General features: G+C 33.3%; 12 protein-coding genes and 1 non-coding gene across 13 annotated transcripts, besides 7 other annotated features; 10 read left to right on the top strand and 3 right to left on the bottom strand.

The window, feature by feature from the left end:
* Positions 1–593: 593 nt before the first annotated feature.
* On the top strand, positions 594–1,882 carry TVAGG3_0321020 (3-methylornithine synthase family; the record flags this gene model as incomplete). The annotated part of the gene is made up of 1 exon (XM_001326719.2): positions 611–1,771. One exon carries the CDS (start codon positions 611–613, stop codon positions 1,769–1,771), a length of 1,161 nt encoding a protein of 386 aa, XP_001326754.1.
* A 141-nt stretch (positions 1,883–2,023) lies between these two features.
* On the top strand, positions 2,024–2,094 carry TVAGG3_0321010. Its single transcript has one exon. It is a non-coding gene; the product is annotated as a tRNA-Gly (tRNA).
* Positions 2,095–2,336: 242 nt separating this feature from the next.
* On the top strand, positions 2,337–3,808 carry TVAGG3_0321000 (class II aminotransferase/8-amino-7-oxononanoate synthase family; the record flags this gene model as incomplete). The annotated part of the gene is made up of 1 exon (XM_001326720.2): positions 2,337–3,755. One exon carries the CDS (start codon positions 2,337–2,339, stop codon positions 3,753–3,755), a length of 1,419 nt encoding a protein of 472 aa, XP_001326755.1.
* Positions 3,809–4,074: 266 nt separating this feature from the next.
* Positions 4,075–5,862, top strand: TVAGG3_0320990 (splicing factor 3A subunit 3 family; the record flags this gene model as incomplete). The annotated part of the gene is made up of 1 exon (XM_001326721.1): positions 4,116–5,639. The coding sequence occupies one exon, from the start codon at positions 4,116–4,118 to the stop codon at positions 5,637–5,639; it is 1,524 nt and encodes a 507-aa protein (XP_001326756.1).
* Positions 5,863–5,946: 84 nt separating this feature from the next.
* On the top strand, positions 5,947–7,291 carry TVAGG3_0320980 (proteasome assembly; the record flags this gene model as incomplete). Its single annotated transcript, XM_001326722.2, has 1 exon — positions 5,947–7,254. One exon carries the CDS (start codon positions 5,947–5,949, stop codon positions 7,252–7,254), a length of 1,308 nt encoding a protein of 435 aa, XP_001326757.1.
* Positions 7,292–7,809: 518 nt separating this feature from the next.
* TVAGG3_0320960 (ankyrin repeat protein family) lies at positions 7,810–9,351 on the top strand (the record flags this gene model as incomplete). Its single annotated transcript, XM_001326723.1, has 1 exon — positions 8,561–9,112. The coding sequence occupies one exon, from the start codon at positions 8,561–8,563 to the stop codon at positions 9,110–9,112; it is 552 nt and encodes a 183-aa protein (XP_001326758.1).
* A 511-nt stretch (positions 9,352–9,862) lies between these two features.
* TVAGG3_0320950 (14-3-3 protein domain-containing protein) lies at positions 9,863–10,743 on the bottom strand (the record flags this gene model as incomplete). Its single annotated transcript, XM_051230174.1, has 1 exon — positions 9,946–10,734. The coding sequence occupies one exon, from the start codon at positions 10,732–10,734 to the stop codon at positions 9,946–9,948; it is 789 nt and encodes a 262-aa protein (XP_051099904.1).
* A 204-nt stretch (positions 10,744–10,947) lies between these two features.
* Positions 10,948–10,977: a terminal%2Cinverted (terminal inverted repeat of MuDR-3_TvMULE3 transposon ID:TVAGG3_0320930).
* Positions 10,948–12,679: a mobile genetic element.
* TVAGG3_0320940 (uncharacterized protein) lies at positions 11,450–12,145 on the bottom strand (the record flags this gene model as incomplete). The annotated part of the gene is made up of 1 exon (XM_001326724.2): positions 11,450–12,145. The coding sequence occupies one exon, from the start codon at positions 12,143–12,145 to the stop codon at positions 11,450–11,452; it is 696 nt and encodes a 231-aa protein (XP_001326759.2).
* Positions 12,680–13,892: 1,213 nt separating the features above from the next.
* TVAGG3_0320920 (uncharacterized protein) lies at positions 13,893–14,255 on the top strand (the record flags this gene model as incomplete). Its single annotated transcript, XM_051230173.1, has 1 exon — positions 13,893–14,255. The coding sequence occupies one exon, from the start codon at positions 13,893–13,895 to the stop codon at positions 14,253–14,255; it is 363 nt and encodes a 120-aa protein (XP_051099903.1).
* An 18-nt stretch (positions 14,256–14,273) lies between these two features.
* Positions 14,274–14,516, top strand: TVAGG3_0320910 (serine threonine-protein phosphatase family; the record flags this gene model as incomplete). The annotated part of the gene is made up of 1 exon (XM_051230172.1): positions 14,274–14,516. One exon carries the CDS (start codon positions 14,274–14,276, stop codon positions 14,514–14,516), a length of 243 nt encoding a protein of 80 aa, XP_051099902.1.
* A 4-nt stretch (positions 14,517–14,520) lies between these two features.
* TVAGG3_0320900 (uncharacterized protein) lies at positions 14,521–15,369 on the bottom strand (the record flags this gene model as incomplete). Its single annotated transcript, XM_051230171.1, has 1 exon — positions 14,521–15,369. One exon carries the CDS (start codon positions 15,367–15,369, stop codon positions 14,521–14,523), a length of 849 nt encoding a protein of 282 aa, XP_051099901.1.
* Positions 15,370–15,822: 453 nt separating this feature from the next.
* Positions 15,823–16,630: a mobile genetic element.
* Positions 16,631–17,067: 437 nt separating this feature from the next.
* Positions 17,068–18,306: a mobile genetic element.
* Positions 18,307–18,330: 24 nt separating this feature from the next.
* Positions 18,331–18,360: a mobile genetic element.
* Positions 18,361–18,692: 332 nt separating this feature from the next.
* Positions 18,693–19,393: a mobile genetic element.
* Positions 19,364–19,393: a terminal%2Cinverted (terminal inverted repeat of MuDR-3_TvMULE3 transposon ID:TVAGG3_0320860).
* Positions 19,394–19,495: 102 nt separating this feature from the next.
* Positions 19,496–20,233, top strand: TVAGG3_0320850 (small Rab GTPase RabX17; the record flags this gene model as incomplete). Its single annotated transcript, XM_001326733.2, has 1 exon — positions 19,520–20,155. One exon carries the CDS (start codon positions 19,520–19,522, stop codon positions 20,153–20,155), a length of 636 nt encoding a protein of 211 aa, XP_001326768.1.
* A 375-nt stretch (positions 20,234–20,608) lies between these two features.
* TVAGG3_0320840 (spectrin binding) lies at positions 20,609–22,115 on the top strand (the record flags this gene model as incomplete). The annotated part of the gene is made up of 1 exon (XM_001326734.1): positions 20,681–21,277. The coding sequence occupies one exon, from the start codon at positions 20,681–20,683 to the stop codon at positions 21,275–21,277; it is 597 nt and encodes a 198-aa protein (XP_001326769.1).
* Between the last annotated feature and the right edge of the window lie 113 nt (positions 22,116–22,228).

Below are 22,228 nucleotides of genomic sequence, written 5' to 3'. Positions count from 1 at the left end.
TCATCATAACTGACATAGATTCATGAATGGTTCATATAATTAAATGTGTTTACTATTTCTTATAGTGAAATTATAGTAATATTATATTCAGTATGTTTGGGAAAAATTTTTTGAGATTGTTTGGAACTCTTTTTGATTTGTAAATACTCATGTGATTTGTGCTTTTTGATTTGCAGTTGCTTTAGTACATTGTTCTATCTTCTGATTGTAATTTTAACATCAATTCAAGGAATCTGAAATTATGAGAAGACAAAAATGTCCTAAATTTATATATATGCACACACATGCATCAGTCCATGTAATTTACTGTTCAAATCAAAAACGATGGTCCATTTGAGAGATAAAATAGCATCCAAAGTTAGTTGTTTCAATCATCAAAGTACCATTGGAATTCAATGACTTTCATGACCTAATGTTGTTTCTAAAAATTTGAATGTGGCTCAATTTGAATTTTGCATTCAATTTGGCAATCATCAAAATAACTCTTGTTCGAGAATTAGCAGGCTATATTCAACTATAAAATGAGACCAAAGTACTGATTTAACAAAAAATACAATCAATTCGGTTTTTCTCTCAAAAAAATTGAGAAGTGTCTTCATTTTTCCAAGTAATGCACAATACTCTTGTACCAACTTCACGTCATCTTCCATCCTTCAGTGAAGCACTTGAAGTAGCCATATCTGGTAAGAAAATGTCCCACGATCACATTGTCAGATTACTCAATGCTCGCGAAAAATCAGAAGTAGACGCACTTCATGAAGCTGCAGGAGAAGTTACAAAGAGGAACTTCCATAATGAAGTTTCTGTTCGTGGTATTGTCGAGTTTTCTAATGCCTGTGAAAAGAATTGCCATTATTGTGGTGTAAACTCTTACGAACCATTCGTTATTCCACATGAAGCTATTCTTGATTGCTGTGAATTCATGTGGAAGAAGGGTTATAGAAATCTCGTTCTTCAATCTGGAGAAATCACATCTAAACAAAGAATGGATTGGGTTGCATCACTTCTTGAAAAGATTTTCAGCAAATACGGAAAAGATAAGGATACAGGAATGTGTGTCATTCTCAGTATCGGTGAATTGGACTACAAGGACTATAAGAGATTTTATGACTTGGGTGTCCAGAGATATCTTCTTCGCATTGAATCAAGTAATCCAAAACTTTACGCAACAATGCATCCAGCTGACCATTCTTGGGAAAGAAGAGTAGAATGTCTTAACAATCTCAAGAAGATTGGCTACGTTACAGGAAATGGCTGCCTTGTTGGTGTTCCAACACAAACTTTCGATGATTTGGCCGGTGATATTGAATTCTTCCGCGATGGCCACTTCCCAATGATCGGATTAGGCCCATATCTCATCCACAATGACACAAAGATGGGAAGAGATATTCTTGCCTCAACAACTGCAGATGAAAGAAAGGAAATTGATGCAAGAAAGGTCAGATCTACACTCAATATGTACGACACACTTCGTTTGGCATGCCCATTCAACAATATTGCTGCAACAACAGCTCTTGATACATTGTATCCAGGCGGAAAGTTCATTGCTCTACAAGGTGGATCCAATGTTTGCATGCCAATCATTACACCAAAGATTTTCCGTGGTGGATATCAACTCTATGAAGGAAAGAAAGAAGTTGATGAAGATAATGAACAGACACACCAGAGATTGATTGATCTCTGCAAGAGACTTGGAAAGACTCCTGTTTTCAACAGATGGAATCATCCTCCAGCCTACTTCAAGAATAAGATGGCTAACAACAACCAATAAGCTTATCTTAACTATAATATTATTTCGAAGAGTGTGAATAAATGTATATATATTAATGATAGAAAAAAAAAGAAAATTATTTTGTTTGGTTTCATAAAAGAAAGCTAAAACATGCGAATCGAAATAAGTTTAAAGCTGTAGTAATAAGAAGTGAAAGGATTAGTTAACAGGTTAAAGAAGATATGAGTTCATGTATAAGATTTTAATGGGGAAAATTCTCAAAAATCTACAATATGAATTTGAAAATGTGAAGCACCGCTGGTCTAATGGTAGAATTTCACCTTGCCAAGGTGGGGGTCCGGGTTCGATTCCCGGGCGGTGCAACTCTTTTTTGATTTTTATTTTTATCGTATTTGGATTTTTAAAATGAACATTTGTAAAGTGATCTAATTTTGAATATGCTTGGCCTGTGAATCCGATCGTTAAATTTTTGAATCTTGCTATTTCAAGCTTTTGTTTACAGTACTGTAATGTTTGCGAATGAATTATGGTCAATTCAGAAAAATTTCTCCATGAAAAATCATAATGTAAACTATTGAAATTCGACCTTATAATCATTCAAAATATGTTACCTGAGCTTCGTGAGATCGAACTCAAGTTCTTCGCATACTTGAACTACGTCATCTGTTTTATTACAGGTATTGTCAGAGATTGGATTGACAGGAGAACCGGCAAAGGCCGCAAACCAGCACCAAAAGGTTATGTTCCAATTTTCAACGACTTCGCTGATTTCTTCACCCGCCGTTACTACCACAGAATTGATGACTGCTTTGCTCGTGTTGTTACATCCAATGCTGGTGCCTTCATGGACGTCAAGGTTGCAAAGAAGGCCGATGACCTCGCCCAAAACCAGTTCTTCACAGGTGAAACACGCAGAATCATGAACCTTGGTTCCTATAACTACCTTGGCTTTGGCGATCCAGATGAATATTGCACACCAGTTGTTAAGCAAGTCCTTGACAAGTACGGTCCAGCCACATCATCATCCCGTGTTGAAGCCGGTACCACACAGATCCACAAGGAATTCGAAGAAATCATTGCTAAATTCCTCGGTACAGAAGATGCAATTTCCTTTGGTATGGGTTGGGCTACAAACGCTACAGTTATTCCAGCTTTCATGAAGAAGGGCGACCTCATCATTTCCGATGCTCTTAACCACAACTCAATTATTACAGGTGCTCGTGCTTCTGGCGCTGCTGTCCGCGTTTTCAAGCACAACGATATGGAAAACCTCGAGCAACTTCTCAGATCCAGCATCTCCCGTGGCCAGCCAAGAACACATCAACCATGGGGCAAGATCCTTGTTATTGTCGAAGGTATCTACTCAATGGAAGGTGAAACATGCAAACTCCGTGAAATTGTCGCACTCAAGAAGCAGTACAAGTTCTACATATGGCTCGATGAAGCTCACTCCATCGGTTGCATGGGTGATACAGGTCGTGGTGTTACAGAACATCTTGGTGTTAATCCAAAGGATGTTGATTTCCTCATGGGCACCTTCACAAAGTCCTTTGGCGCCGCTGGTGGCTACATCGCCGGTTCCAAGCAAATGATCAACTACCTCAGATTAAACTCATTCGCCAACATCTACGCTGATGCCATGCCAGTTCCAGTTGCCCAGCAGGCAATGTCCGTCATCAAGGTCCTTATGGAGAACGAAGAAGGAAAGAAGAGAATCTCCCAGCTCCACGAAAACGCTACATGGTTCAGAGAAGAACTCAAGAGACGCAACTTCAAAGTTCTCAGTGAAGATAAGTCTCCAGTCGTCCCAATCATCATTCCACCTTTCTCTTACTTCACAGAGGTTTCTCGTAAGGCTTTCGAACTCGGCCTCGGCTTAGTCGTCGTTTCTTTCCCTGCTTGCGATATTCTCCAGGGCAGAATCAGAATTTGCATTAACTCAATCCATACAAGAGAGGAACTCCAGCACGCACTCGACGTTCTCGAAGAATGCGTTAAGGATATCCCAGCTAAGACTCAATAAAAATCTTTCAATTTTCCCCTTCTACGACATATAAAGCATATTTTTCTTTTTATACAGAATAATAAAATGTAAATGTTAATAATTTTTTTGATTTTTGTAATAAATTATTTAAAATTAATAAATATTTAGAGATAGTTTTGTAATAATTATATTTATTTTCTATTATACTGATAATCCGCTGATATAAATAATCAATATTTACATGTTTTCCCTTCCAAAAATTTTTTGTTTTTCTTTTTTTGACTAAATTTTTCTAAATTGTTTTGTTGATTTTTTGAAAAATGAAAAAATTTGGAATTTTAATAGATAGACAAACATATATGCATCATCAAAATCACAAAAATATTCAAAAATATTCAAATGGCGTCAACTCCTCTGGAGAAATTACGCCAATCATATCAAGACATCGAAGATAAAAGAAAACAAGCAACAAAACTCTTACTCATTGAACCCAAAACAGTCAAAGAAGAAGCCTATGTCACACATTACGTTGCAAAATATGCAAAAGAAATACAAGAACTCAGTAACTCAATTCTTGATGTTATCAACAACAACGGAATAGAAAAAGTGCAAAATCCTCTTGAAGCTTTTAATCAAGCTCTTGAAGAAAGAATAACTTTTCATTCTCAAGTTGTCGACAAACCAGTTGCAGCTGTTAAAGAAGAAAAAGAAGATAAAGGACTTCATGGAAAGACTATGAATGATATTATTTACGATATTCAAGGATCTCCACATCTAAATTTATTTTATGATAACGCTAGATTCCAAGAATGGCGTCGCCAATTCCAGGAGGAAAAAGAAAGAAGAAGGAACAAGAAGAAAAAGAAAACAGTTATCAGTGAAACTGATGAAGCTTTGACAAAATTTTCCGGAGAAGAATGCTATGGCATGTTCCTGGACTTAAACGAGCTACATTCGCAGTACATAAACATTACAAAAACATCAATTTCATACTTAGAATTCTTGGAAATCCTTCAAAAATCGAATGATTTTTCAAATTTACCAAAATCAGAACAAACAGAGAAATTCATCGAAAATTTAGTTTCTTATCTCATGGGATTTCTGGAAAGAGCACAACCATTCTTCCCATTGACGGAAAATGTCGAAAATATTATAAATCAATTTAATAAAACTTATGCAGATAAAAAATCCCAACAAAAATTCTACTGCGAGTACTGTAATCGCGATCTAAAGACAGAAGAAAGGTTCAAAGTCCATCAAACAGAAAAAAGTCACCTTCGCAAGGTCCAGAAGATCGAAAACACTCCAGGAGGACTCGAAGAAGTTGTCAGAATGAGGACTGAACGCAACAGAGCTGTTGAACAGAATAGTTTCCTCGCAATTCAGCTTTTACAGATATTAAAGTCAGTTTTAGAGGCCACAATCGAAAATACCAAACGTAAACAAACAGTAACAGCTGCAACAATTGAAGCTGAACGTGATTTAGATGCTCCAATTACTTTTGAAGAAAATGATAGCGAAGATGAAGAGCAATTCGTTAATCCGAAAGGCCTTCCACTCGGATGGGATGGAAAACCAATTCCTATGTGGCTTTACAAGCTCCATGGCTTATCTGTTGAGTATAAATGCGAAATTTGCGGAAATAGGTCGTATTGGGGAATTGCCGCATTTGAACGTCATTTTGTTGAAGCCACTCATGTATCCCACCTCAAAGCGCTAGGAATTCCAAATACAAAGCACTTTTTGTATATTACAAAAATTAATGAGGCCGTGAATTTATTTAAGAAGATCAAAGGCACTCTCAAGGAAGAAGTTTGGCAAAAGGGCCAAGAAGAAATCGAAGCTGCTGATGGAACAGTTGTTCCACTTAAATTATACGAAGATTGTGTTCGCCAAGGCCTTATCAAGCCTCGCTCCAAATAAAAATAGAATATTTGTTTGATTATCTATCATATTTTTATATAAAAACTCAATTTAATATCAATATCTTGGTTTAATATATGAAATTATGAGATGACTTCATCATGCAACAAAAAATCTTTATGAATTCTCTCATAATTTTAATGTCTCATGATGGAATTTTCATTACTGACCAAAAATGAATCAGTTTTATTTTTGATTTTGACAAAATAAATTTAGAAAATCTACTACCTTACCAATCTCTAAAACAAATTAACTATTTTTTGTCAAAATTTTTAAGGACGATAGAAATCGACCAACTTTCAATAGAATGGATAACGAAATACCTTTTGTCGAGCGCCTCGGCAACATTGTCGATCCTAAAGATCCCAATGTTCCTTTAACACAACGCGCAGCACTCCTTGAAGATCTTATTGACGAAGTTATTCAAGACGGAGCTCATATTGAAGAACGTGTTGGAGATTTTGAACAAGTATTAAATCATCTCTTAGAAACATACGTACAACTCGCTAATTCAGAAAAGTTCGCAACACTTCTTGATCATTTAGCAGAATATTTCACAAAAATCCCAAAGGCTCGTACAGCTAAACTCGTCAGAATTATTATTCAGGCACTCCGTAAAGTTCCTGGCACACTCGAGATCCAAGCTGATCTTTGCCAGAAATGGATTACTTGGGCAAAGGACCAGGAAAGAACATTACTTCGCCAACGCTTAGAAACAGAGCTTTCTGAAATTCTTCTCGAACAACATAAATATAACGAAGCAATTGAAATTCTTCAACGCTTAACAGCAGAACTTAGAAAAGTCGATCATAAATCTCAGTTAATTGAGGTTCACCTTATCGAATCTCGTACATTCAGAGGTTTAGGCGACTTCTCACGCGCCAAGGCTTCTCTCACAGCTGCTAGAACAAACGCAGCTGCTGTTTATACAGCACCTCTTCTTCAAGGCCAATTAGACTTAGAGAGTGGTATTCTCTTTAACGACGATGGCGATTACAGAACCGCTTCTTCCTATTTCGCGGAAGCTTTCGATGCTTTTGCAAACGCAGGAGATCCATTAGCTCTTGACGCCCTCAAATACCGCCTTCTCTGCCGCATCCTTGACGGAAAGGCTTCTGAATGCCCAGCGATCGAGGCCGCCGCAGCCATTTTCCTTCAAAATTCAAAGAATGCGATTGTACAGAAAAACACACAGATCGAAACAATGTTAGAAATAGCACGCGCTAGTGAAGCTAAGTCACTCCACGATTTACTCGACGTTATCAAAAAGAGAAAAGATGACTTAAACGCCGATCCTGTTGTGGCTTCAAACGTAAAGAACCTTATCAACTCTCTCGAGGAGCAGCACTTACTCAGAATCGTTAAGCCATACTCTGCTGTACAACTCAGCAGAATCGCAGAACTCATTCACTTAGATGTCGAACAGGTAGAGGCAAAACTCGTACAGATGATTCTCGACCAGAAGCTAAAGGCTTCAATCAACCAGGCTGACGGAATCTTAAATATTTTCGAGGATGAAGAGGCAAATGAAATCTTAACGGAGTCTATCGATTTGATTGAAAATATGGATGGTGTTGTTGACGCACTTTACAACCGCTGCAAGTTAATGAATTAAAAATTTTGATATCATTATTATATTTAAATTAACACAATTTTTTTTTGTTTTTTTTGTTTTATCAAGATAATACATTAATGGAACATTTATCACTTTTTATGATATTCCCTCAATTTTTTAAATTTATCATAGAAAGATTTCACTTCTTAAGCTTTTTAGAATTATGCTAGATTTTCCATAACGAATGGTACATTTAGATTTGCAGAGTCAAAGGTGGAATAAGTATTATATTGGAAACAATTTTATAATTAGATCTTATTTATGATTTGAAAGGTTGTCTAAAAGTGGTAAGGGCATCATTGAGAGAGCACTGCCTTAGTTTACTAAAATGAATATTAAATCCGATTCGAGTTTTCCTCTGGATATACTTTTTTAAATTCTGAAACTGTAGAAAGATGGGTGATGATATGTATATGCTATATCTTTGCTTGGTAAGAAAAATATTCAACTCATCATAGAGAAAAAGTAATTTTAAACTTAAGTTTCAAAAATTTGAATAGTTATAAAATAAGATAGTTGTTCCTCATCTTAATATATTTAATCAAATAGATAATACTTTGGGCATTTTTTAATGTCTAAAATAATTTGTAAAGTTACAGCTTCTCATTTCGATGAGCCAGGGTATTATTCAGAATTATGAATACATTGCTTCTCATATCCACGATTACATAACAGAAGGTAATTTCTTCGATTTGTTTGAAATCGAAGACATCGAAAAGATCATGAAAAATTCAAATTTAACATCAAGTGACTTCATTGCTCTTCTGGAACAGTCACATCATACTATCAAAGCAAATGAATTATATATGTGTACTCGAAATTCTAATATTTCTATTCAAAGCTTGGAAGATGTTATTTCTATACTGAATTCTATCAAAAAGTACATGAAACTCAGAATACTTAATGGAATTGTTGACTTTTTAGATTGCATAGCGAAAGGAATTCATGATTCTACAGAGAAAATACAAAAACTTCAAAGAGAGCTAAACGAAATTCAAAATCAAAATCTAAAAAGTAACAGCGAAATAAAATCACTTAAACTCCAACTCAATCAAATTAATGAAGAAAACAACAAATTAAAGAGAGATATCCAAGATATAAAAATCAATCAAATCAATGAAGCTCAGAATGCTCAGAATGAAATTCTATCAAAAATTTCAGAACTCAAGAAATCAGGTGATTTCCAAAGTGTCTACAATTTTCTTGATGAACTTTCATCACAAGGAAATCAAGAGATGATTTCAAAAGCATGTGAAGAAGGACTTTGGAAAAAGATAGCACCTAAAAAAGTATATGGGATGATGAAATGAATGTTATTCATGTTGCAAGCGAAAAAGGAAATCTCAAACTTGTTAAATCTCTCATACTCGGTGGTTGTGATAAAGAACCCAAGAGCAAATATGGAAATACTCCACTCATTTGGGCATCAATAGGAGGTCATCTTGAAGTTGTTAAATATCTTATCTCTGTTGGAGCTGATAAAGAAGCAAAGGATAGCTATAAATATATTCCACTCATTATAGCATCAGAAAGAGGAAATCTTGAAGTTGTTAAATATCTTATTTCTGTTGGAGCTGATAAAGAAACAAAAAGTAAAAGTGGATGGACTTCACTCATTTTTGTATCAGAAAAAGGTCATCTTGAAGTTGTTAAATATCTTATCTCTGTTGGAGCTGATAAAGAAGCAAAGGATGATGATGGATATACTCCACTCATTTGGGCATCAATAGGAGGTCATCTTGGAGTTGTTCAATATCTTATCTCAGTTGGTGCTAATAAAGAAGCAAAGAATAATTATGGAGAAACTGCACTCGATCGTGCAAAAGGCAAGGCAAAGGATTATCTGAAATCTGCATGAAAAACCTATAATTAATTAATATCAGATTTAAAGCAACGTAATTATCAGAAATTTGAATTGAATCTTCGACTTTTTGAAATTTGTCTTAAATATTCACTTCCCACTTTCTAACATTCTCTCAATTTTCCTGACAAAAGTTTTATTTTCAATATCTCTTCATGCCTGTTTTTGTCATTTTGAGAGAATGTCATGAAGTGGTAATTGCACCCTTAAGAAAAAAGAATAAAACTATATTATTATTACTGTATTTATAAAGTTTATATAGTCAATATTCATATAAATATTTCACATTCCATTATAATATGACATTCATTCCATTACATTATGGTTCTATATACAAAAAACCATATTCTTGTCTAAATCAAAATATCATTGTCCTCTGTGGACACTGATAATTTTAGATGGTAATTAAACATCCTCATCAAAAAATAATATTTACCTCTCTGTGAATTACCTTATGTGCAAGATATTATTTATTTCACGCAATTGATCAGGAGTAATATTACATGTAAAAGTGAATCTCTCCAACATGTTTATCAGCCAAAAATTATTATATAGCAATGTAAGTTATTCCAATTGTTTGAATAACAATTAAGGCTGTAATATTGAGTTCTTATAATAATGATATTCCAAATAGAAACAATTACTAAATGAACTTTTTTGACAAGTTAATCTATTGGCGAACATTTTCCTACATTAAGTGTAGAATTCTCATGAAAAATGAATCATTTCAACATATATATTTACGATTGAATATTTAGATTTTTTTTTTAGGAAATATGATATTGAGAAAATTGTCAATAATAAATATTTATAAAAACATAATTAATGAATCAGTCATCTTCCTCTTCTGAATCATAATGATTTGGTGAATCTTGGTGATCTTCCTCTTCTTCCTCTTCCTCTTCAGGTTCGGAATCATCAGTTGAATCAGCAACGGTCCATAGTTGTATATTATCACGTATCACACGAACAATATTTAGTACATCTTCTTTGACAACTTGGCTTTGTTTATCCAGGCCTTCTGTATAGTGAGCTAGTGCCTGCTGGAGCATTTCAGTAGCTTCTTCGACACATTTAAGATATTCGTACTTAAAAACCGCATAATTCAGAAAAGTTCCTAATCTAATTGGAATACATGGTTCTAATAATTCTTGACAATTTACATATGCGTAATTATATGAATCACTTGCATTTTTGAATGCATTTTCTTGATCAGGGTTGACTTCTATGATATAACGATATAAGTCTCCTCTGACTTTCTGATAATGTATTAGCGAGACACGATCATCACTATTTTCTGGAATAAGAACATGCTCAATTACGTCAAGAGTTTTATTACATATATCTAAAATTTCTGTAACACAATTTTTCTTGATTTTTAATAATTCTTCCACGTTTTCTGAGTGCCCTGCTGATCTCTCTGTAGTAATAATATTGTTTAATTTTTTAACGGATGATCTTGTCGGGTCAACTGAAGTTTTAACAGCTAAATTTAATAGATCTCGTTGCTCTAAAGTTAATTTTGCGCTTTTTGAGCAAAGAGTTAATATGTTTTCAAGAGCCTCCTTCGGCCTTTCGCAATCAATATTGAGATGAGCTAGAAATTGATAATCAGTCATCAATAGTTGTCACTTTTGGCGCCAAAAAAAGTTTTGAATCAATTTTTTTTTCATCGGAATAAAAACTAAATGAATCAAGTTTATTAATAAATTTATATTAATTACAAGCTAGAATTGCAATTACTTCACTAAAAATATAGTTATCTCCTCAAAATAATGTAAAAAAAGATGGAGAAGTGATTCGAAAAAGTGACACGAAGATAGTTGTAAAACGGCAAACCCAAATTTTAGCTAAAAGTAACAGGAAAAAAAAACGTTTAGTATTAAAAAAAAAGACCGATGAGAGCTTCGTTCGAAATATAGAGGGAACTGAGAATGCGCAACCATTCTCAGGGAATATTGGATGCTATTCCCGTTCCCTCTGTATGGAAAATTGAGGTTTTCAAAGGGAGTTAAAATAATATCAAATTTATACTAATTTACTTCAAAATACAAAAGTATTTGACAGCTAAAATTAGTTACTTTAGCAAGCCTATCAATACCCTTTTACGATTATTGTTACTTTTTCGAAATAAAAGTAAAAACAAATTTATACTAATTTACTTCAAAATACAAAAGTATTTGACAGCTAAAATTAGTTACTTTAGCAAGCCTATCAATACCCTTTTACGATTATTGCTACTTTTTCGAAATAAAATAAATTTATTATCAAAAACCTTTTTTTCTTAGTAAAAATAAAAATGTTATTTTATATCAAGTTTTTATTCATAAATTTTTATAATGTTGTATAAATTTGAAGGTGGAAATCTGTAATAATTTTATCTTGAAAAGACTTGGCATTCTCAACAATGAATTGAGGGGTATTGCATCCAAATTCTGTAATTTGCGTGAGAATACTAAGCTTGATTTCCATTGGGATACTTAATTTCGAAAAATACTGGGTCATTCGTTTTTGAACCTTTGCTGCCTTGACAACTTTATCAAGTAGGTCATCTAAACCCAATTGAAGCGTATTTAAGTTTGCTGATGAGTTAACTATTAACGATTTAATTTTATCAGTGAGCATTATACATTTTTCTGTATCCAGTCTGATTGTAGACTTTTTTGGCTTTTTTTCAGATGGCAACGGATTTGGAATTTTGTCTCTGAGCCTTATATCTTGAGAAATTCTGTAATAAAATGAAGGAACGATAAAATCGATTAATTTCATCACAAATCGATCAAATCTCATGAAAATTGTTCCGCCAAAGTAGTAATATTTAATTTTTTTGTTAATCGATTCTGAAATGTTATTTGTGAGAGCTAAATTTTCATCTCTTTCAGCGGCTGTCCATCTTTCTTGGTTTGATATCCATTGATTTTGTATGTATTTTGAAAATTCTGGGAATTTTTCGGCTATTTCCAGAATTTTTTTGAACGTTGGTTCAATCCATTCTTTCTTGCCATTTCTGCCGTATGCAAGATAGTTCATTTTTGTATCTAATATCAATTTGTCTGAACTCTCAAATGCATAATCTTTCAAATTTTTCTGAACGCCCTCATTACATGAACTGCACACCAATGAAGGATAACTTCTGGAAAAGAGTTGATAATCGCATTTTCGATTTCTTGTGCACAATCTGACATAAAATATTTTGGTTTTACTTTTGCCCAGTTAAAAAATGCCTTGAGACAGAATGCAATATTTTCTGAAGTGTTTGGATAAACGACAAATTGAAAAATTGGGAATGCATGTGTATTTGAAAATTTGGCTGATATCATGTAAAACAACATTTTAAATTTAAGTAATGAATGGGTTGCATCAATAAAATGCTCTTTCACAATTTTGATTATGTCCAGAAATTTGAAGGAAGCATAATAAAAGATTAATTTCTTTGGTTTGTTGTAATTATCGACATCGAAATAAATTAAATCTTTTGGTGACTCTTGTTCTTTGATACCCTTAAATAATTGAGTTGACTTGAATTGATTATCATCGTACTTTTGAATACCTTTGATCTTTTTAGGTCAGGTATGAGGGGCTTCCAGGGGCTGCGCCCCTTCTAGCCCTAAGAAATTTTGCCCAAGACCCAAGAGGAGGACCGAACCCCAGCCGACCAGCCGGTGACAAAACCAAAACCGTTGTTATTTACATCATATTAATGATGTCACTTTTAAAAATGTCACTTTTTGTTTCACTTTTCACAAATTATATATGTTTTCATGCTTTGTCACTTTTCTGTCACTTTTCAGGTAAAAACATTTTTATTATTATATATAAATGAATTTTACAAAACCACCGTTACCGTTCTTTGGAAATAAGAGTAGATGTAAAGATATTATATTGAGAGAACTTAAGAAACTACCGAATGGTCTAACATTTGTAGATTTGTTCGGTGGAAGTTTCTATATATCCCATTTATGTCATACAATATTCCCAGACTCAAAGATTATATGCAATGACTTCGACAACTATATGGACCGTCTCAAACATATACCAGATACAAACAATATATTGAAAGAGTTAAAAGAAAAGATACCTATAGGTAAGATGGAACGTATACCATTAGATAAGAAAAATATTGTGAGAGAGGTTTTGAAAAAAGCAGAATATATAGACTGGGATAGTATATCTGCTAGACTATTATATAGTGGTTCTATAAGAGTTCATGACATTGAAACACTTATGTCAAAAGTTTTATATCTTAACTATACAAATGTTTTCAAAGAGGACATAGAAAAATATATTGAGGGTATAGAGTTTGTGAGATGTTATTGGACAGAGTTGTATGAAAAATATAAAGACAAGGAAAATGTTTTCTTTATAGTGGACCCGCCGTTCTATAACACATGGGATTTTCAATACCAAGTAGACTGGACTTTGAGAGACTCTTTAGAAACTTTAGACGTTTTACATAACTGTCCATGCTTTTACTTTACATCCGATAAAAGTGGTTTGGAAACCGTTATGAGATGGTTAGAGGACATACATGACTATGAGTTTAGATATGACAAGATAGAATATGAGAGAGGTCCTATAAACCGGAGAAAGTGTCATAACAAAGAAATTTTATTAGTAAGTAAATGTGGTTTGAAATAGGACTACTTGTTTTAGGTTTTTTCCATTGTGTCATTTATTTATTTGACGTGGCAGAAAAGTACAGAGAATATGAAGATGAACCAATGCCTGCAAATGTTCAGTATATGTACTCGTAAGAGATATTTTTATCTAATATTAAATGGACGCACAGAACTTAGCGAATGCACAGCAACCTGGACAACCAAACCCAGAGAATATTCCAAATGAAGTTAGAATACAAACTGCAATGGCAAACTATGGTCAAGTGCCAACAGATGTACAAATGCAAACTGCCATGTCAAATGACGCTGCGTTAGGTTTGCCACCATGGTATGCAAATATGAGATGGAAAGAGTTTTATACAAACCCTGAAGTGGGATATAAACAACTTTATGCAGATGACGCGAACACAGGAGTTGACCCAGAATATGTTTTCTACCAGAGGAGAAACAGAATGTATGAGCTCCAGTTAAAGAATGCTATGGAACTCAACAGGAAACGTAAGAGACTAGGCGGACATTAGATTTTTACATATAGTAAAATGGGTTTCTTCAGTAAGATAGGAAACTTCTTTCGAAATGTTGGAAGAGGTATATGGAATGGAATAAAAACCGTAGGAAGAGGAATTTGGAACGGAGTCAAAAATATTGGTAAAAGAGTAGGTCAGTTTGTTGGTATTATACCTAAAGACCCTGAACCAGAAGAACAAGCTCCTGTTATACAACAGCCTGAACCTGCACCACAGTCTAGTTGGCAACCAAATCCAACACCTCAACCGTATTAAAAAGTTATATTTTTACCGTTCGATAGTAGTTGTATATGAAACTAAGTTCTAAGTAAAACGCATGGTATAATGGAATTATTCTTTTTCTTCCATCTGTAGTAAACCATACTTGAAAGTCTGAAATACTTCCACTTGGTGGTTCGTATAACTTTGTAGGTTTTTCGTAAAAGTCATTTGCCAAGCATAAGAAAGAGTTTTGGGCGCCAGAAAATGAAGCATGAACAATAATAGCAGCTGGGTCGAAAACATTTTCATATGTTCCATTAGGGTTTTCGACTTCATAAAAGTCTGGGTGTACTGGATATGCTGCAGGCTGATTTAACATCCTCATAAATCTATACCATGCCAAGTTGTTATATTTTGTAGAAATATAAACGTTTTCTCCAAGGTCTTCTATTCTATTGATTTTAACAGTTGCATTTTTCCTGTCATAAATAATATCGAGATGGTATTCTCCCTCGTCAATGTTATACTGGTTTGCATATTCGATATAGATATTGTTTATTTTTTCTTGAAAAGCTTGAAGAGTTGTTTCTAAGTTTACAAGCAAACTAACTTGTAAAAGTTTTCCCTGTTCAAATTTCTCATACATACGTTTTTCTTTGTTATAGTATCGAACTTCAAAACCGACCGTAAATGGGAAACCATGTATGGCTTCTGAAATGAACTTCATTCTACGAAAGCCAATAGCTTTTGTGACAGATGGGTCTCTTAGCCATCTTAATGGGTAGTCAAAACGATAGCCTTCATGCTTTACGGTCTCTGTCTCAAACTTTTGACCGACATTAGTAAAAAGTTCATCTAATGGTTTAGTTGTAGCAACTCTTGAATTTTCTTTTTCTATTGGAAGCATATTTTATCTAGAATAAAAATGTCGAAAGATATTGCTTCCATGAGAGAAATACAACACAACCGACAACTCATTATGCAAGCTCTAAATAAGAACACAACAAACTTTTCAAACTATTCTAAGATATCTGAGTCATTGAAAGAAGGAAACTTAAAACTGACATTAAACCCAATGACAGATGAGTTTCTGTTTCAAGACAAGAAGAACAATACTGTCTGTATAAATCCAACAAAAGGAACTTTAAACGAGAAACCTATAAATGAACTTCTTTTGAAAGCAGATGTTGACAACAAAGCTGACAAAGAATATGTAGACGATGCAATAGCAAAAGAAGAAGAAAGAGCTAACAATGCTTATGCAACAAAAGAACATACTCATCCTGAACTAGCAGACAAAACATATGTTGACAATAAAATGTCAAGTGAAGTGACAAGAGCTGAAAACGAATATTCTAAAAAGACTCATACACATTCTATATCTGAAATAACAGACTTAAACGTTAGCCTTGAAAAGAAAGCGGATAAGGAATATGTGGCTAGTAAGTTAGAGAAGAAAGCGGATAAGGAATATGTGGATGAAAAAGATAATGAAATTATAGAAAGGGCTGAATGGTATCATGAATGGACATCGAAGATTTTAAAAACTAAAGCTGATACAGGATGGGTTTCAGGATGTTTAGACCTTAAAGCAGATAAAACTTATGTTAACGATGAGTTAGAGAAGAAAGCAGATAAAGAACATACACATAACTTCTTCTCAACTGTTGCTATAGAAAGTATTGAAGGAACGGTTGAAGGAACTGGTGGGGATGCATTATATTGTAAACCTCCTAACTTTCCACAAGGTTTAACATCGGATGACGACATAACGACGATGAGAAACATTAGATGTAAAGATGTTTATGTCATGAAGGATGAACATAATATTAAATTCACTGCTCAAGATTTATATGACAAGAAAGCAGACAAAACAGAGCTTCAAACATTAAAGACAGAAATACTTCAAACATTATATCCTATAGGCTCTATTTATACGTCAATGAACTCTACCAGACCAGAAACAGTTCTGGGTTTTGGAACTTGGACTCAAATAGTCGACAGGTTTTTGTATTGTGCAAACTCTTCAAAGGAAACAGGTGGAAGTAAAACGATTTCAGGTGAAAATTTACCTGCACACAGTCACTACATAGATTTAAGTACATCTCAAGCAGGTTGGCATAAGCATAGATATTGGGATTGGTCAGCAATGACAAAAGGTAAAGGATCAATAGCTCGGTTTAAAAGCATAGGGTTGCTTGACATTTGTTGCAACATAGTGGGGTCATTCATCATTTGTTGTTGCAAATGTTGTTTGGTGTCAGTTTTACTATTGGATGTTTCAATGCTCCCTTCCTCTTACGTATATTCTTACGTAGCTTACGTGGCATTTTAAGTGAAGTTAAAAAGCGGTTTTTGACAGATGTTTATATGACACTTTTTGTTCAGCACAAAAAACTACTCGGTCAAAGTGTTGTCAGTTTTGTAAAATAACCGTCCTATCTCATTCTATAAGGGGAAAAGGCTTCTCAAAGTATACTTCCTTGGAACGCCCGTAACTTTTCCTGTAGCGACGATAGACCCTTACTTGTCCGGACAAAGTTATACTAAACATCTTCAGGGCTAGAGGGCACGAAGTGCCTGGAGGCCCCACTCCCTTTTTTTTTTTTTATTTCCTTTTTCCTGAATTGTTTTCATTTGATCTGAAGATGCATTCAAAAAAGATGGCCTGTTAAGTGGATCATCCAGATCAAGTTTTTTGTCGCATTCAATTTGAGCCATTTTCGGATCACCCCCCTGTTTTATAAAATTAATAAGTACCCGACGATAGCATTGTGATAATGTGTGGTATTTCTTTGTCTCATCTTTGATTTGATTGTGATTATGTGTTCCATTATATTCTGTTAGGATATATTCTTCATCATCCTTTAGAAATGAGATACATGCTTCACATTTATCTGCACTGCACCTGAATTTTAATTTTGTTCCCCCTAAATTTGGATTTTTTTTTAATTGATATGGACAACCTGCATGGCATTCGTTATCAATGACAGCTTTCATAGCATCTATATAAGATAGCCTTTCTTTAAGTTCGCTGGATTGCATCGATATGCATCAAAAAAATGAAATGAAATTTCAATATCAAAAAAAGCACAAAATTTGAAAAAATTCACAAATCTCGGTTTCTGAAAGAAAATGGCCTCTTAAACTTTGTGCATATATTCATCTATAAGACACATTGTATCCATATATTATTTAGCCAACACAACTTATCTGGTATCGAGAAAATTCAAAAAAAGCACAAAATTTGAAAAAATTCACAAATCTCGGTTTCTGAAAGAAAATGGCCTCTTAAACTTTGTGCAATATTTCATCTATAAGACACATTGTATCCATATATTATTTAGCCAACAACTTATCTGGTATCGAGAAAATTCAAAAAAAGCACAAAATTTGAAAAAATTCACAAATCTCGGTTTCTGAAAGAAAATGGCCTCTTAAACTTTGTGCATATATTCATCTATAAGACACATTGTATCCATATATTATTTAGCCAACACAACTTATCTGGTATCGAGAAAATTCAAAAAAAGCACAAAATTTGAAAAAATTCACAAATCTCGGTTTCTGAAAGAAAATGGCCTCTTAAACTTTGTGCATATATTCATCTATAAGACACATTGTATCCATATATTATTTAGCCAACACAACTTATCTGGTATCGAGAAAATTCAAAAAAAGCACAAAATTTGAAAAAATTCACAAATCTCGGTTTCTGAAAGAAAATGGCCTCTTAAACTTTGTGCATATATTCATCTATAAGACACATTGTATCCATATATTATTTAGCCAACACAACTTATCTGGTATCGAGAAAATTCAAAAAAAGCACAAAATTTGAAAAAATTCACAAATCTCGGTTTCTGAAGAGTAGGTGACAAAAGTGCATACTCTTAAACAACCGTCGGATTTCCGGGTGAAATCGTGACACACTTTCGTCTTTCGTAGGCAGTGGTGGTTGTTACAAAAGGTAACTTCGAATGTAGCGTGAAATCTGCAAAAAAAATTCTGAAATTTGAATGGAGAACACAAAAATTGAATAGTTTACGTCAATAAAAAAGAGAAAAATGAAGCCAATGTGTCTCGAACCTAGGACTTAGAGCAGCAATCCCACTGTTTATCCCATTACACTACATGCATCTCTCACTTCAGTGAATGAGATCAACTATATGATAACTTTTTCCCCATTATATTCTTGTGGAAAAGTGACAAATAGCAACTTTGACCCTCTCTCGGTTTCTGAAAGAAAATGGCCTCTTAAACTTTGTGCATATATTCATCTATAAGACACATTGTATCCATATATTATTTAGCCAACACAACTTATCTGGTATCGAGAAAATTCAAAAAAAGCACAAAATTTGAAAATTGCTCGGTTCTACATTCAAAATAAATTTCATTAATTTTTACGTACATATTAAGGTACTTATCTTCTACATATATAATCTTCATTAGATAAATACATGATAAATAAAATTCATAAAACATTAAAAATCAAAAAATTAGATGAACCCTGGCAATTAAACTTTATTAAATAATAGTTGTTTATAAATTATATTATATTATCATTTAATATTATTTTGATAATGAAGATTTTATTTTGCAATAATATAAACGAAATTTTTTACCTTATGAACTTTTGATGGAAATATGCAAATTTAAAATAATAAAGAAAGCCGCGAGCGAAGCGATCGGCTTAGTTCGAAGATTTTGATTCAAATCTTTGCTGATCTGTAATTCGCGGAAGCCGCGAGCGAAGCGATCGGCTTAGGTCTAAGATTTTGATTCAAATCTTTGCTTATATTCCTTAAATTCTTTATGAAACTCGCAACAGTTCCATAAAAAATTTTAAATTCTAAACTGTCGAAATTACCGATCGGTAATCACACCCTTCACGGGTGTGTCACTTTTAGCTAAAATTACCCCTACTCGTTGTAAAACCGAAAAATACAAAATTAGATGTCTTTATCAAAATATAATTTAATTACAAGGTATTCTATTTTTGAATATTACGTTCCTTGAATTATTGTCACTTTTTATTACACAGAAACTCGCTAATGAATATTCCCGCCTTGAATCAGCGTTCAAACTCTGTTACCTTGAAAGCTGTACTTCTTGGTGAAAGCAAAGTCGGAAAAACTTCACTTTGCTCACGCTATGTTAGTGGCGACTGGGATTCTAACACAGCAGCAACAATATCTGCTTCTTGCTTCAACAAAGATCTCACAGTCGATGACTCAAAAGTGAAATTTTACATATGGGATACAGCTGGGCAAGAACAGTTCCGCTCAATCTCTCCTATTTATTACAGATCTGCCCATGTCGCAATTATTGTTTTTGATTTGACAGCAATTCCAACAATAGACGTTGCAAACTTTTGGGTAAACGAACTTAGAAACAATGGGCCAGCAGGAATTCCTTTAATTGCAATCGGAAATAAATCTGACCTTAGAATGCTTCGAATGATACAAAATGCTGATGCTAGGGCATTCGCTGATAACATAGGCGCTTTGTACTTTGAATGCTCAGCTCTTTCTGGCGATAATGTCGATGAAGCTTTTGCTGCAGCTGCAGCTGCAGGTTTAGAGTTCTTCCGCTCTCAGAAAGAGGTCCAAACACAAATTGGACAAGCACAAGTAGTCCACCCACAGGCTAGCGACAATAAACCACAACAATCCGGATGTTCTTGTTAAATTTTGATAGAAAAGATATTCTTTTATTTGTAATACTCATATTTATAAAAACATACTATCGTACGAGTGTAAAAGTTGTTTAAATATTTCAATTTTACAATTTTACAATTTTTTTTAATTAATTAACTTTTTTCTTATCATAATTATATATACAAATCAATTCAAATACGATCAAATATCCTTGTAATTCAGTTGCAACAGAAGTTGTAATTAATTGTAAAACATATCCATCATAATAAGGCCTAAAAAAGGATTTCTATCAAAACAATGAATCATTAAGCTAACTAATACTCATAAGTAAATTAAAATAATCTACTGAACTGTTAAGCGGATTTTCCATGGCTCAAGAAATTGATTAAAAGTATTAAAGTAATTAAATGATTGAAGATGCTCTTGATTAATCTGCACCTTTTGGAAAGGCCTTTCAATTGTGAAATTACATGAAATTATTATACTATCAAAAATAATGGATGACTAAAGAATTGGATTTATATAAAATTTTTTGTCACTTTTCATAAATCATTTATGTACATTCCTTATTATGCAGATCTTATGTCTATGAATCAAGATTACAACGATACATTTATGTCTATTTACAGATTACACACATCCGATGAACATGAAATCGACATTATTTTTGAAAAGATCAAACGAAATTTAGTTGAACCCAAAATATTTTCACCGACAGATATTATGGCGACCATTTCAAACATATCTAAATACAATAACCGCTATTACAAGTCATATTATTCTTTATTTAAAAAACTTTATGAAGAATATCGTCCAACAAAAGTCCCCGACATAACTTTTGCATTCGATTACTTTGCATATAAAGACTATGGTGTTATTCTTGAAAAATATAAAGATTTGAATACAGATTTCAAGTGGTTTGAAAGTGATCAAGTCAGTTTAGATATTCATGAAGACAACACTATTTACCGATCAATCATTAATGACGACGTTGACTCACTTATCACATTCACACGTAAATTTTGGTTTAATTCTAAACAACTATTATCTAGTGACTTTTATCCAACATCACCTTTATCACTTCTTGAAATTTGCTGCAACTACGGCTCAATTCGTTGTTTTACATTTCTTCGCACTAAATTCAAATCATAAATCACCATGAAATGTCTTAAACTATCTATTTTGAGTGGCAATTCAGACATTATCTCTGAATGCTTAAAATTTCAAAAGCCAAATTTAGGATGCATGTATTATGCTATTATTTCACACCATCTCGACATCGTTATCCTTCTTTATAATGAATATCATTTACCGATTGATTTAGAAGATTGTTGTCGATATCATAATCTTCCTGCATTTTTATATTATCTTGATCAAACTCGTGACATTGACTTATGTTTTGTTATTTCACCACATTTATACTTAAATGGTGCTCGTATTGATGCTACTCAAAATTTACGTACTACTGCTCTTCACAATGCATGCTCAGAGAAGTTACTTGAATTAGTCTCATTTCTTATTCTTCATGGTGCTGATGTCAATTGCAGAGATTATACATACCTTACTCCTCTTCATTATGCAGCCATGAATAACGATATTGATATGGAAAACTTTCTTCTTTCTCATGGTGCCGATCCAGAACTTTGGGATGATAGAGGGCTGTTGTATAAGCACTATCATCGTTCAGAACGACAAGAAGAAACCAATTTAGAAGAAGACTCTATTTCAGAAATTCAAAAAAATGGATTTTTTCTTTTCATTCTTAACTAGTTTTCTTTATTATTTAATTTCGTGAATATACATTCAAACATATTATATTTATATTTACTTTATATTTTCTATCCAGATAAACTTACATAAGATACAAGATAATCATTTCTCGGCATCTCGGGAAAAATAAGATAAAATTTATAATGGAAGCATTTTAAAACAATACTGATTCACTGAGTACCAGATTTTTATTAAAAAACTAATCTTTATTCATTATAACAACCGAAAACAAAAGAAATAAGGCATAACTATGGAACATTGAGGCACAAATAATCGTTTTACATATATTATATAATGGAAATCTGCCATAATAAGTTATTCTTCAGATATTCC

The sequence above is a fragment of the Trichomonas vaginalis genome, chromosome V (genome assembly GCF_026262505.1).
Source record: "Trichomonas vaginalis G3 chromosome V, whole genome shotgun sequence".
NCBI classification, from domain to species: domain Eukaryota; phylum Parabasalia; order Trichomonadida; family Trichomonadidae; genus Trichomonas; species Trichomonas vaginalis.
This window is presented reverse-complemented; position numbering and strand designations above follow the sequence as displayed.